Raw genomic sequence first — 15,725 nt, 5'->3', positions numbered from 1 at the left:
TGCTGTGCATTAAATTCAACTGATGATCTAGGGATGTGCACAATTCTTCTTTATCAAAATTTTGTTGCATATCCAATTGAATATTAGCTGATGGTTCATTTTCTATGGTGATGTTTAAACAAAATTTTAATATTTTTACCTTTTGCTCAGTTTACCTGGATTTACCTGTAATTAAAGTCACTTTGAGACAAAAGTTATGCAATAGAATTGATTAAGAACCCTTTTGCTGTTTACCTGGATTTACCTGTAATTAAAGTCACTTTGAGACAAAAGTTATGCAATAGAATTGATTAAGAACCCTTTCTTTAATTATGTTCCAAATATCACATGCTGATAAGTAAAAAAGTTAGTTATTTAATGAAGCTAGTCTAAATTCATGATTATTTTAGATTTAATTGAAACTCATGAGGGGTGTATATATGTTGTTGTTAGCATTCTGTGAGGAAGTGGAATTTCTTTTCTTGTTTTTTTTTCTCTTTCCAGCACCTCTCCCTCATTTAAAAAAAAAATGTTGTATCTAAATTGTTGCCTGAATTTATCACTTCCATACCATAACCAGAGCCATATATTATTTTTTGACCGATTTCTTTAGTTTGGTCAAACTTGCGGTGGATTCCAATATTTCAGTTTATTTCACCTTTATGGTGCACCTGTCCTGCTGTGCATTAAATTCAACTATATAGTAATGAAAGGGTTAAGGTATTACAGTTCATTGCACACAGCATTCTCTCTTTTTGTTATACTCTTATAGTGTAAGAAAGCCACACAACTGTTCTTGTGAAAATATCTCTTGTAAAATGTATAGTAGCGAAAAGTAGAGAGGTATCAGTTGCAGGCAAGAAGTGTCCAGCAGTGGGATTGCTAGATTCTGGGATTTCTGCAAATTTGCATGTCATCAACAGCAGATGTCCACTATACATAATGTTTTCTCTAAAGTCAGTACCACAATATTGTGATGTTAGAGAAATAAACATATTTGAAAAAAAATCTCAGAAGTAGGTGCTAGCTTGACTCTGATCAAAGAATTATATAGAACATTTAAAATAAAAACAATAAAAAAAATCATCCAAAATCTTTTGGTTTTTGATTCATCAATTTTACTTTGAATTTTCCTATATTTGCATGCAGTTGCTATTGGACTTACTGTTATTAACAACAACAGCAACAATAGCAGTAGCAACAAAAACAAGAGCCTTTTAACTGCTTCTAATATCTGAAAAGTGAAAAAAGAATATTTTAATTTGTAAGTATTTTTGGAAATTTTTTAAAAACTAAATTTTATCATTGCAGTCAACATTGTCAGGACACAAAGATTATATACATTGTGTGACACTGTGTAACACTCGGCAAGAATGTGTGTCTGCTGCTGAAGATGGCACTGTCCGAATCTGGGGTAAGTTGTGTTTCAGTTTAAAAAAAACAACAACAACAACAAAACCATAAAGCAAATCAGTTAAATACCAGAATTAGAGAGAATTTATGGTATGTTATTTTACTGATCCCAGAAGGATAAAAATCAAAAATAACCTTGGTAGAATTTGAACTCAAAACATAAAGGAGTGTGATGAAAATACTGCAAGGTATTTAAATATAAAAACGTTGTAGTTTGCTTGAAACATTTTAGTGTAGAAGTAGAAAATATAGAAAGCTTCTATGAATGCAGAAAGTTGTTTAAAAAACTTAACATTTCTGGTGCAAGTGCCCATCATCAGAAGGAAGCAGTCCATAAAATGTCTAGTTACACCAGTTTTGTTGTTTTATTTAAATATTTAAAAAATATTTAATAAGAGGTGGAATAGCAGAGCCCATGTGACATTTAAGGACCTTTGAAACTAGTGGGAGGTCAGAATCATCATCATCATCATCATTGTTTAACGTCTGCTTTCCATGCTAGCATGGGTTGGACAGTCTGATCTGGCAGTGTTTCTACAGCTGGATGCCCTTCCTAATGCCAACCATTCCGTGAGTGTAGTGGGTGCTTTTTATGTGCCAGACGAGGCTGGCAAACGGCCACGATCGGTTGGTGCTTTGTACGTGCCACTGGCACGGAGGCCAGAAGTCGAATCAAGAAAGAAAGGTCAGGCTTGGCCGAACACCGGTCACGTGGGGAGAGAAGAGAGAGAGAGAGAGAGAGAGATCGAGGCAGAGAGATAGAAGAATTAAGGAGGGGCGAGAAAAAATGAAAGGGATAGAGTGAAGTGAAAGAGGAGCGAAGGTGAGCATGAAGATAAGGCAAGGAAATGTGAGAGAGGGGGAATGAAAGAACGAAGGTTGGAATGAATGAAGTAAGTGTGAAGGGGCTGATAGAAAGAAGGAAAGAATGAAAGAATAATAGAGTTGTACAAAATTTAGATATATATATATATACTTACATGTAAGAGACCAAAGTGTATGTATGCCGCTATATTTTTATATATAAAAAATACAAAAATGGGACAAGAACACAAAACATCCAGACAGATGATACAAAGAAAAGAAGGATGGGTCATTCAGGGTTTTCTTTCCTCAGTCGAGTTCCATATTATCTTAGCAATTTTGGCTGGTTATACTTGAGATTGCTCCAGTCTGGCCAGCCCCAAGGAAAAACTAAGCTAAGAGCACTAGATTCCTTGGAAGAAAGCAGTGAATGTCTATGAAAACAAGGACAGAAAAAACAGAAATGGTACACAAATACAAATAACAGGACATAACAACAGGTGTCTTTCAACTAAGGACGAATTAAATTAAGCTGGTGTGTGTGGAAATGAAGCCTTACGGCGGGGATACAAGAATTCACAAACACAGGGAGGAATATCAATATTGTGCGGACAACGGCCAGATCACGAAAGAAAGAACTGGCTTACCTGAATGTCGGTCATTATTTTTTTATTGTATTTGTGTAACATTGTCCGCGGGGCATGGCATCCAGCTGTCCAAAAGTGTGTTAGGCTGTTTGAGGAAAAGCTAGCTGGATGTGTAATGTCAGTGTGCACACATGACAGAGTGTAAGCGCCCTGAGAGAAATGCTGGACATAAGAAGCATTATATGTGGCGTGCAAGAGAGACGTTTGCGCTGGTATGGTCATGTACTATGGATGGGTGAGGAGAGATGTGTGAAGAAGTGCCACTCCCAAACAGTTGAAGGAATCCTGGGTAGAGGTAGACCCAAGAAGACATGGGATGAGGTGGTCAAGCATGACCTTCAAAAGTTGGGCCTCACAGAGGCAATGATGAAAGAACAAGATCTCTGGAGATATGCTGTGACTGCGAAGACCCGACAAATAACGTGAGTTCATGGCTGTTTCCTGCACCAGCTTCACATAGCAGCCCCAGCCATCCAAAGTACCTTGGATTGCAGGACGGCCTGCTGTGCTTACCTTGGATCGTAGGGTGACCTGCTGTGCTTGTGGAGACCTATTGAGTCAAGTACATCAACATCAAAATAAAAATCAAATGGAAATTGTAGTTGTGATACCTGTGTTGATGGCATGTAAAAAGCACCATCCAAACGTGGCCAATGCCAGCGCCACCTTGACTTGCTTCAGTGCTGGTGGCATGTAAAAAGCACCAGCCAATCGTGGTCGTTGCCAGCCTCCCCTGGCACCTGTGCCGGAGGCACACAAAAAGCACCCACTACACTCACGGAGTGTTTGGCATTAGGAAGGGGATCCAACAGTAGAAACACTGCCAGATCAGATTGGAGCCTGGTGCAGCCTCCTGGCTTCCCAGATCCCAGTCGAACCGTCCAACCCATGCTAGCATGGAAAACGGACGTTAAATGATGATGATGATATATACATATATACATACACATACATAAATATATGAATTTAGGGTTAAAGTGATATACTAAGGGGATATTATTTTAATATAATACATATGAAAGATAAGTTATTACAAAATTATTTTTAAAAATATGTATTTTATTTTAAGAACCAAGGGAGATAACCCACTCGCCCCTGGAAGTGATCCTTATATATAGCCAAAGGAAATAACCCATTTATTTTCCTAAATTATTTGGTAAAAATGAAATTGAGTATACTTATTTCTTAGTATTTAAACTGTTGACTTATTTTTGCAATTTATCCAGTACAACCCTTAAACAAGTAAATAGTATTTTCCTAAACAGTAGATCCACTTATTTTGGTTAGTGACTTATTCACAAATATACCAACACTAGCACCCCTGAGGGTAATATTCTCTGGGAACACACAAAAGCCCTTTTCAGAGTTATTTACTTTGAATTGTTATTATCTCATATTTGATTACCCTGTTATTACGTAACATGCTTCACAATTTTAGTATACATACCTTATTAGTATTTCCTCCTAAGTTCTGTATACTCTGGGAACACATTAAAGCCCTTTTCAGGGCTACTTTATTTGAATTCTTACTATCGAATTCTTACTAACAAATTGATAGTCATAACAGTGTTGGATAGATTTGTTCTGATTGTCTCTACTCTGAGTTTACATCTTACTGAAGTCAACATTGCCTTTCATTCTTTTTTTTGGGTGGGTGGGGGGATAAAAAAAAGGAGTATCTACCCAAGGCAATAGATTGGTGGAAATATTTGAGAGTTGGGAGAAATGCTTTACAGTATTTGTTTTGGCTTTTTGTGTTCTGAAAGCAGCATTTGCAATGATTCTAGCCCAAGTTGGTGGCTTTCTCTTGGATAACCATCTGCTGTGTGGAGAAAAGAATTTTGCATGTATGAGCAACTATTAATCTTCCTTCTAATAAAATTTTACCCCAGCCTCCATATATACGTACAGATGTCTGTCTGGCAGCATCAATCAGTGCAGCTGTTACAAAGGTGGGGGTGAGATATGATAGACACAGAAATGAGAACATGCAAAACTGAGACAATTGGGGAGGTGTATTGTAATCCTGTCCAACCTAGGGTCGTCATTGAAAGTGGGTGTTGACTCGCTAATGTCGAGGATGGTGACATCACAAAATGAAGATGATGTTGTAACCGAGATTGTACTAGAAAATGACTTTACTTCTTCACTTCAATCACATTATTTGACAATATAAAAAGCACCTTGTAAGTGCAATACACCAAATATCTATTCTTATTTCTTTACTACCCACAAGGGGCTACATACAGAGAGGACAAACAAGGACAGACAAACGAATTAAGTCGATTATATCGACCCCAGTGCATAACTGGTACTTTATTTATCGACTCCAAAAGGATGAAAGGCAAAGTCGGCCACGGCGGAATTTGAACTCAGAACGTAGAGGCAGACAAAATACTGCTAAGCATTTCGCCCGGTGTGCTAACGATTCTGCCAGCTCGCTGCCTTTATCTTTATCTATTCTACCCTCATTGCTATCTAATTAAAATATTGTTCCTCCTTAAATATTTTATTATGGTCGAGTTTCTGTTGGAGCAAATCATGCTATCTAACTATTAATGACATCACTAACACTGGAATTGTGTTATATCAATGCTTCTCTCCCTTTTTCTCCATATTCTAGATGCAAGATCTTCCAATGAAGCCGTTTGCATGTTGGAGCCATACAAGAATGAGGTAAATCAAAATTATATTCAATGATCCCTGATTTGTAATTTTTAATATTTCTTTCTTTTTACACATTTATTTGGAATTACCACTTCTGTAAACTTCTTTCACAAGTTTCTGGTGATCATTTTTCTTTCTTTTCACAAGTTTTTCACAGGATTGTGAAGAATGGCTAAAGATGGAATGTTTTTTTTAACTACATACTTGGTTCAGTTTATCTATAAGTATTGTGAAATGATAGAATGACTAATATTATGTAGAGATCAAAAGGTTCTTCCTCATGTTCTCACTCTACTGAGAAATAGCTAAATTACCTTGTTAATATATCTGCTATATAAGTTACATATATCATACCATAGCTTGAAACTGTGTGGCTTAAGATCCCTGTTGACAGGGCCTTGATATTCAGTAAAGTATTGATACATATGCTATGCAAATTAGTAGCTCCAGGAGGAATTACAACCGTGTTTCGTGGTCTGCTACCACAGCAGCTCTTTTATAGGATCCAGTTAGCTCAAGACATCATCAGGAGGAACCACGTCTGGTTTTGGCCCCAACTCCTCTACCATTTTGATGTGGCAGGGCCCCTCCTTTCGGAAGTGTCTTCAGCTCTGGTGTTGGGTGCATTTCTTCTTTCTTCTGTTCCCTGGCCTCTTCGATGTATCGTCAGCGAGTGTCAGCTGGTGACTGGCTGACTTGTCAAATGTTCCCTTTAAATACCTACCGCTAGGCTCCAGCAGGCAGCCCCAGCAAGTTGTCCTGTGACACTGTCTCACCCTAACTGACTAGTGAAGGCGTGTAGTTTTAGCCCGCACATTCTCTAAACGACCGTCACCTGTCAGTCAGCGAAGCTAATTCAGTGTCAGCTTGTCTCGCCTAGTGATGTTATTTCCCGCCGGCATGTTAGGACTTTCAAGCCATTTTTGGTCTCTGTAGCTACTGTAATAGTTGAGTATCTAGATTGGATGCTTGTTTCTCTTGGATTAGTCAAATAGATGAGAATCCAATAGGATTCAAAAGTTGTTCATCATTTATCAATCTATAGAGAAATAGCTGAATTAGCCCTGCCTGTGTATCTACTATATATGAGTTACATCTATTTTAACTACACATTGATAGTGTAACTGTCATACATTTATATTGTCATTATATTTACAATATAACTGTAACCTCAAAAACATGTCTGGCCATGAGGAACTGTTTGCTTGAAAATATATTTGGCAACAGGAAAGCATCAGACTGTAGAAAATCTGCCACAGCCAACTTCGTCCAACCCATACATGCATGTAAAAGTGGATTTGATAATATTGATGATGATGATGGTGGTGGTTGTGGTGGTGGTGGTGGCGGCGGCGGCTGCCGCCACCGCCCTCTTCTTCTTCTTCTTCTTCTGTTCAATATATTTCTGACTACATAAGCTAAATATTTCAAGCTCTTTTTCTCTTCTAAGCTAAGTGCTTGTCTTACTGGCCCCATGAATCTTCTCCATTTTGCCCTATCCTCTACATCCCCTTTCCCCACCTGTCACAAGACCTTTTTGCCTTCATTTTTTTCCATTACCTGTAGCCACATGTAGTCATCTGACCTTAAGTAAATTATGTATTATACATTTTCTTCTTCATTAATTCTAGATGTGTGGCCGTCCAGAATTTGGCAAGTGGTTAGGATGTGTTGCCATGGATACAGGAGATGATTGGCTGGTAAGTAATTAATTACTGTGTGTGTGTGTGTGTGAGAGAGAGAGAGAGTGAGAGTGTATGTGTACACCAGTAGTGAATCATTGTATTCATGAGTGAAACACATTTCCTCCACGGTGGGGTAAAAGGGACAGTTTAACTAAAGTTATTTTTGTTGTTATCTAGTCTCAGAGCAGACCTAAGATCAAAGACATTCCAGCCATGATCTTCACAACTATTTTCTTTAAAACACATGTTCCAATGTATTTAACAGCAAATTAGGCTGTTAAAGACTGAGAATGATGTCCCTTCTCTCTCTTTTGGGGAGGCACAAGCACCTACACACACATATACACGGCAGTAACTTCCGGTTACCGAATTCAATCACAAAGCTTCGGTCGGCCTGGGGCTATAGCAGAAGACACTTGCCCAAAGTGTCACGCGGTGGGACCGAACCCGAAACCATGTAGCTAGGAAGCAAGCTCCCTAACTACACAGCCATGCCCCTTATTGATTATTGATTAATATCATTACTCTCTTTTTTTTTTTTGTGGTACCTGCATTAGTGAAGTCACCATGTACCCTGCAGAACTAAGGTCTTTGACAAGTTAGGCTTGATTAAGGAAGGAAGGTAGCTTTATGCTAAGAGATGAGGAGTTAAAGTATGAAAAAAAGGGGCCAGAACAGAACAGGTTTCTTGCTGAAGAGGAAATACCATCATTAGTCATATATTAACCCTTTCATTACTGTATTCCTGTAGAGATGCTCTGTGTTTCTTTCAATTAATTTTAAATATAACAAAGAATTTAGTAAAATAACTTCGTTATCATTCAGCTAGTGTTAGGAACATAAATTGTGACTAAGGTTTGGTGGAAGATTTTAATTAGGAACTTTTGAAAGCAAGACATTTGTACTCAGAGACTGAGCCGGTTTCAGCCGGGTTGGTCATGAAAGGGTTAAAAAAGTGAGTGGGAGTGGTTGGTTGGAACTGGAAAGAGATATAATGATGATAGTGAATGAACAAGCGAGTCCTCAAGGTACAAGAAGGGGAATAGAAGTGAATGGTGACAGAAACGGAACAGAGTGGTTAGTAGAGGCTACTAGAGTGTGTGAGGAGAGTAAGGGATGGCTAGTGAGCGGTTAAGAGTGGGATGGTTAAAAGTGGGTGATGGTGAGTGTAAAGAATGATGAGCAAGGATAGAGGGTTGTTGATAAATATGTTGAAGGGAAAGTAAGGGAGAGTAGGTGATGACTGTAGAGATTATTTGGAAGGTGAGGAGTAGATGTAATGAATGGTAGACAAAGGTGGGGGGATGATTGAAGATACAAACAAATTAGAGGGAAGGTAAAGGCAAGCAGGTGATGACTGGCAATACAGGAAGGGGTAAAGAGCAGTAGAATAGTAATAATAAGTAATAATAATAATAATAAGATGGGGGAATGACAAAAGGGAAATGACATGTCAGCGTATAGGTTACATGAAGATATGGAGACAGATTGACATAGAACCATAGCATACTATTAGTATATCATAGTATCATTGCATACCATAGTATATCATAGTACTATAGTATATACATATATATGGTGGCGAGCTGGCAGAATCGTTAGTGCGCCGGGCGAAATGCTTAGCGGTATTTCATCTGTCGTTACGTTCTGAGTTCAAATTCCGCTGAGGTCGACTTTGCCTTTCGTCCTTTCGGGGTTGATAAATAAAGTACCAGTTATGCACTGGAGTCGATGTAATCGATTTAATCCGTTTGTCTGTCCTTGTTTGTCCCCTCTGTGTTTAGCCCCTTGTGGGTAGTAAAGAAATATATAATATATACATCATAGTTCCAAAGCTTATAGTAGTATATTGTACTTCCACTATATATCATATCATAGTGTATCATACTATACCATAAGATATCATAGTTCTACTCTAAATATTAAATGCTAGCAAGGACACAGTATTTTGTTTTTGCAATCATAATATACTGCTTAGTATATTAAAGGTTTATAAGTTAATATTGTGTCTTCTTTCTCTGTGTTAGCAGTGCAATATTCCCATTGTTAAGTTTATCTCTATAGATTTTCTATAGGATCCAGAACCAACACTGAAAGCTACAACATTTGTATACAAATATGTTTATGTAAATAATGCAATTGAAAATATCGCATTGTTTACGTTGATGTATTCATATATAAAACATCATAACTTTCAGTGCTGGCTCTAAATTTCTATAGAAAATCTATAGAATTAAACTTAAAAGCATAGTACAGTAGCATAGTGTATTGTTGTGTATCATAATATCATAGTAGACCCTAATATCAGGCTATTATAAAATATCACAAACCATAGTATGGAAAATCTCATCCTGTTCTTCAGGCTACCGTTATGTTCTGTTATCATAAATATGTTTCGTCATTTTACAGGTGTGTGGTGGAGGACCCAAGCTCTCTTTGTGGCACATGAGGTCTTTGTCTGCAACAACTGCATTTGATACTCCCAAGAGTTGCCAAAAACATGCTTTGATTCACCAAGATACAGTAAGTACAACACTACTCAATCTCTAGACTATTTGGAAGCACTCCGTCGGTTACGACAACGAGGGTTCCGGTTGATCCGATCAACGGAACAGCCTGCTCGTGAAATTAACGTGTAAGTGGCTGAGCACTCCACAGACACGTGTACCCTTAACGTAGTTCTCGGGGATATTCAGCGTGACACAGAGAGTGACAAGGCCGGCCCTTTGAAATACAGGTACAACAGAAACAGGAAGTAAGAGTGAGAGAAAGTTGTGGTGAAAGAGTACAGCAGGGATCACCACCATCCCTGCTGGAGCCTCGTGGAGCTTTTAGGTGTTTTCGCTCAATAAACACTCACAACGCCCGGTCTGGGAATCGAAACCGCGATCCTACGACCGCGAGTCCGCTGCCCTAACCACTGGGCCATTGCGCCTCCACTCTAGATTATTATTTACTTACTTAAACAACACACACACATATATACATCCATAAATATATTTGACTAGCACTATGACCTGGCAAGCATGTATCTGCCTCATACACTGTTCACTTTCCAGACATTTGTACATTACTGCATATGCTTTATATGCACTTTTGACAAGTTGTCGTGCACCTGAGCACTGTATACAATAATTTCATTATACGTATATTATATTATATATATTCCTTAACAGATTCAACAATGTGGAGTAGCTCACTTCTTTTTACAGAATTGCCCATTTGTCAGTCGTTCTTAAACTCCTCTATTGTTGTCTGGATGACTAATAAGCTGAGAACATACCCCTCACAGATACCAAACTGAATGATAAATTCCTTACTGAACTCACTGTCATCTGGCTCTGCTAGACACTGCTTGTATGGCTGTCTCTAACCATTCCTCTACATTTAGCTGTCGTGTTATGACCAGACTATAGAGTGTGGTACTCTGTCAAAACCCTTTTCCAGATCAGACAAATACTAAGTATAGTGGCTAACTCATAGTCAGACACATCTATTTTCGTGTTACTAATAAGCGGTGCATCGTTGTCACATCATCCTCACAGAAACCTGAATTATATCACATCTAATCTTGTCTTCTTAATCAATTGTGCTAGGATTCTTTCTGTTACTTTCAAAACTTAGTCCTTCATTATGATTCCTCTGTAGTTGTTTTTTTTTTAAAGCATCTCCTTTGCCATTGTAGCGATAACAGAGGTCGCACACTCTTTTACTCTGATGTAATCTCCAGGGATACAGGCATCCAGCAACAGGACCTCCGTAATGCCATGATGGACCGTGAAGTCTGGCGTAGCATGGTAAATTCCATTGTCTCGACCACGGTCAAACAATGATGATGATGATGCCATTGTAGCAGCTGGTAACGACACAGTGACATTAGTCATTATAAATGGCCTCTTCTTGTTCTACCTAATTAACTATGCAAACGGCAAGTGACCAATATTGTGTCCTACTTTGCCAAATATTATCAGCCTCCCAGAAATGATCTTAGATGGTTTGACTGCTTCCCTACATTTCAGTTGTAGCTGGTTCATCTCTTGGAGTAGCACTTGGGGTAGCACTTGTCCCCTTGCACACATTATCCTTATTCAGAAATCTCCCCTGTTAACATTTCATGACTTCATATTACATCATCATCATCATCATCATCATCATCGTTTAGCATCCGCTTTCCATGCTGGCATGGGTTGGATGGTTCAACTGGGGTCTGGGAAGCCAGAAGGCTGCACCAGGCCCAGTCTGATCTGGCAATGTTTCTACAGCTGGATGCCCTTCCTAACGCCAACCACTCCATGAGTGTAGTGGGTGCTTTTTATGTGCTAGACGAGGCTGGCAAACGGTCACAATCGGATGGTGCTTTTTATGTGCCACCGGCACAGAAGCCAGTTGGGGCGGCGCTGGCAATGGCCACGTTTGGATGGTTCTCTTATGTGCCACCAGCACTGGTTGGTTTTTACATCTGTTTTCCTATGTTAGCATGGGTTGTTTTATATTTGGATGCCCTTCCTGTCATTAATTCTTACCTGTTTTTCAAGTAAGCATCTCTTATTTCACATGTCTTCAAAGACATGAAGCGAATGACTGTTCAGGAGAAGCAACAATGGTAACAAACCACTCATGACTTTCATAGAGTTCAAATATGAAGTTGACGAACAGACATGCTGATGCAGTCACATCTACATAAAATTACATATATTAACCCTTTCGTTACCAACCCGGCTGAAACCAGCTCTGGCTCTGAGTACAAATGTCTTGTTTTCATAAGTTTTGAATTAAAATCTTCCACTAAACCTTAGTCACAATTTATGTTCCTAACACTAGCTGAATGATAACTAAGTTATTTTACTAAATTCTTTGTTATATTTAAAGTAATTGAAAGAAACACAGAGCATCTCAACAGAAATACAGTAATGAAAGGGTTAAATATATTAAACATTTTATAAAAATTAACAAAATAATTAACTTCTATTTACAATTTTCCAATTCTTTCTCAGATTTTATCAGCTGGCAGTGAGCCCAGTGTGTTCCATTGGTCACTGAATGGGGAACTGAAAGCTAAAATTCCTTGTACCCCAACGTGTGTCTTCAAAGTGGATGTGAATACTAACTCCAAAAGTAACAAGGTAACATAAAATTATCCACTTTTACATATTTAAAATGCCTCAGTTATTGACTAAATTAATTTTGTGTTCTTTATTTAGAAAAAGAAAAAGATCCCCTCCCCAACACAAAGAATATATATTGGTTTCAGATTTTCGCACAAGGCCAGCAAGTTCATCGACACCAGTGCTCAACTGGCACTTATTTAATCGGTCCTGAGGGATGACAGGTAGCGTTAACCTTGGCGGAATTTGAACTTAGAACATAAAGACGGATGATATGCTGCTAAGCATTTTGCCTGGCATCCTCCAGCAGTTCTGCCAAATCACCGCCTTATTGAGATAAAATATTCACTTCAAATTTGGGCAAAACACCAACAATTTTGGGGCTGGGGTAACTTGATTAGATTGACCCCAGTGTTCAACTGGTGAAAGGCAAAATAATGGGAAAATACTCTGAATTAAGGTACTCCTGAAATGGAATAAAACAAATTTCACGTAAATTGGACCTTGGATTCCCAAGATATGCAGTTTTTTTGGATACCTTCATAAATAGCCAAAACAGTGCATAATGGGATAATACTCTGAAAGTAGCATAGCTGTGAAAGGGAAGAAACACCAACCATTTGATTAGCGAGAGCCGTTATGATCAACAACAAACTTACCAACCTGGGCAAAAGTCCTGATGAATTTGGCAATGCCTAATAATATTGTTGCTAATCAGGATACTGGCAATCTGAAATTATTGCATGAGTTGCAATACAGCAGAGATGAGCTGTGGTGATTCATAGAAGAGAGGGACGTTTAACATTACTGCAGATGTGTACCCCACCGTCTTTGTTGCCTCATAATGCAGTTGTTCCAACTTATTTGGTTTTCCTGATTTGAAACTCTTCTTCTCACCCCCTTGGAAAAAATATTGATGAGCAGGAAACAATAAAAGTTTACCTAAAATATAATAGAATACATGGACTGTTTGGTTGTTGTTTAGCCCTGGTACAATCCTGATTAATGGCATCTATGACCAGACATTCCAGTTCTGAACCTCTTATCTTTTTTCCTTGTACAGTGAACCCAGGAACACATCCAATGCGTCCTTTTATTTTTATAACAATAAGGTGTGATTTGAGGGAAATTTGGCTGCTATTTCTGCCAGAACAAGTAGCCATGTAGAGTTTGTCATGTTAACTCATGTTAACTGGAGAACATTCTTAAATTATTTTTCTCTATTTCTATCATTCTCTCTCTCTCTCTTTGCACTTCTGTCTCTCTCTCTCTCATTTCTTTTCGTTCCTTTTTTTTATTTCCTTCCCTTCCCTTTATCCCCCCCCTTTTCTCCCCCTTCCTCTCTGTACAATTCATTAATGTTAATAACATCTTATATAATATATATATATATGTTGTCATATCTTCAGGTTCTGTGTGTGGCAGGGAACAGTTCAAAACTCGATGTGTCCACCAACTTCCGTTATAAAGCATTCTCATTGACGTTTCATTCTTCTGAAAATGTTTTCACCAAATAAAGACTATTTTACTTCTTTTATTTGTTGTTCTTGTTTTTGTTTTTTTTACAAAGTTTTTACATTCTGAGTTCTAATTCTGCCAAGGTGACTTTGCCTTTCATCCATTTGAAGTTGATAAAATAAGTACCAGTGAAATATTGGGGTTCCCTCAAAATTTATTATTATTATTATTATTATTGAGTGAGCGAGCAGTGCATGCCATCAAAGTGACACCGGGGTAAAATATGCAAAGGCCAGTATATCCATCACGACTACCTGTCTGATAAGGGTACACTAGGAGCATGCATCACAATCATATGTGTGTGACATATCAAGATCAACAGTGCATGACCTTGCAGGTGGGGGTCCAGTTAGAATTTTCCTCAGGCCCATCCTGGTCAAAATGTCCTTGAATAAGGTTTGTTTAAATATGATGAATAAAACACCCATGATTGCAGGGGTGAATTATTCAAACCCAAAGAATTCCTCACAACACATGGCTATGATGCTCCCCCACTACTTCTGCATGTGATCAGAGATGCACACATCATCAGCCACCAAGGGACATGCTCATCTAGTTAAAGCCAAGCAAATCTGTGGTATTGAGCAGAATATTTGCTGTAACCGATCTTTTCTGCTAAAACTGTATTGCAACCCTTTGTGGGGAAGAGAGAGAGAGAAACCCAACAATGCAGTACCAAGCACTTCAACTGGTTGCACACCACAAAGTTCAGCAGAACCTACTGAAGCAAGCATGCTCGCAGCATTACCATGGGCGATGGCGAGGCTAGGGTGTTGGGAAAGCCAAGCGCCCTCATGGACATCACCTGACACCTCGGTGAGGTGAGCTGCCAACGTTGACAAGAACTACACGGTTAGTGGCCCAGTCCCTCCGAATGTCTCAAACACCACAGGTTGGAAGAGATAGTTCCCTTTCAGGTTCCGATACTTCAGGGTTTTGTTCCATTCGACTACGGAAGTAGTAACCTTCCCATTTAATGCAGCATCCAGGATGCAGGAGTGAGTAAAGGAGTCGCAGAATGTAGCATCCCAAATGAGGCACCTACCTTTAACACAGGGACAGTGGGTAAGACCATCTGGTCTCTTTCCACCCCTTATGGATAACCCCAATGGCTCCAGAACTCAGGGAATTAGCAGATCGTACACTTAATCCATCAATGAGTTTAACACCGCCATCTATGCTGCTTGGGATCCACGTTGTCAGAAGAATTCGAGTAAGGTTTCCAGTCAGTGGATTCTATTACTACTTGTGTGAATTGTATTCTTCCTTGATAAATTAAAATAATTTTTGTCAGTGATAAATAAAATCTGGTAAAGTGAATGTGCGTATGACTCTGTGTGTGTGTATGTGTGTGCCTGTGCATTTAGTAATTGTACAAAAGTTGTCTCCCAAACATCACATAAAAAACTAGAAAAGCATCCGGAGAGTGCAGACCAATAAGCAGCTCATTTCCACCCATGTACCCGTATGCTGAAAATCGCCCAATTTTCCAAACCAACGCCGGCAAAAACATAACCTCCTTGGTAGGGGTAAAAAAAAAAATAACACAGCCATACGATCTGAAGAAAAAAAACCCCTTTAAAAACAGGAATCATCTGAGGCAGTTCACAGCCACCAACATCATCATCAGCAGCATTGTCATTGCTTCCACTTCAACCACATACACCAGCATCAACGTTATCATAACGGTTACCTTGACAGTCACTTTAACCACCACAACCAGTATAACCACTGCAATACCACCAGCACACAACTAACACTATCACCAACACCACTATTACCACCATCACCTCAGCATCACACATCACACTGCTCCTGTTGCCATTATAACCACCGATATTATTTTATCCTCCTCCCACACTTATCTCGACCATCGTCATCATCAACACTGTCTCTAAACAGCAACG

At 38.9% G+C, this 15,725-nt stretch overlaps 1 protein-coding gene across 1 annotated transcript in view; it reads left to right on the top strand.

The window, feature by feature from the left end:
- Positions 1 to 13,837, top strand: part of LOC115222662 (THO complex subunit 6 homolog) — a 40,822-nt gene extending 26,985 nt beyond the window's left edge. The window contains exons 10-15 of the mRNA XM_029792980.2: positions 1,291 to 1,393; positions 5,467 to 5,519; positions 7,142 to 7,210; positions 9,605 to 9,718; positions 12,190 to 12,318; positions 13,710 to 13,837. Of these exons, the coding sequence (XP_029648840.1) occupies positions 1,291 to 1,393; positions 5,467 to 5,519; positions 7,142 to 7,210; positions 9,605 to 9,718; positions 12,190 to 12,318; positions 13,710 to 13,817 (576 nt within the window). The 3' untranslated portion in view covers positions 13,818 to 13,837. The remainder of the gene's footprint in view (positions 1 to 1,290; positions 1,394 to 5,466; positions 5,520 to 7,141; positions 7,211 to 9,604; positions 9,719 to 12,189; positions 12,319 to 13,709) is intronic.
- The last annotated feature ends 1,888 nt before the right edge of the window (positions 13,838 to 15,725 follow it).

Source organism: Octopus sinensis, linkage group LG20 (assembly GCF_006345805.1).
Source record: "Octopus sinensis linkage group LG20, ASM634580v1, whole genome shotgun sequence".
NCBI classification, from domain to species: domain Eukaryota; kingdom Metazoa; phylum Mollusca; class Cephalopoda; order Octopoda; family Octopodidae; genus Octopus; species Octopus sinensis.
Note: the sequence above shows the minus strand (reverse complement) of the source record. Positions and strands in the feature narration are given on the sequence as shown.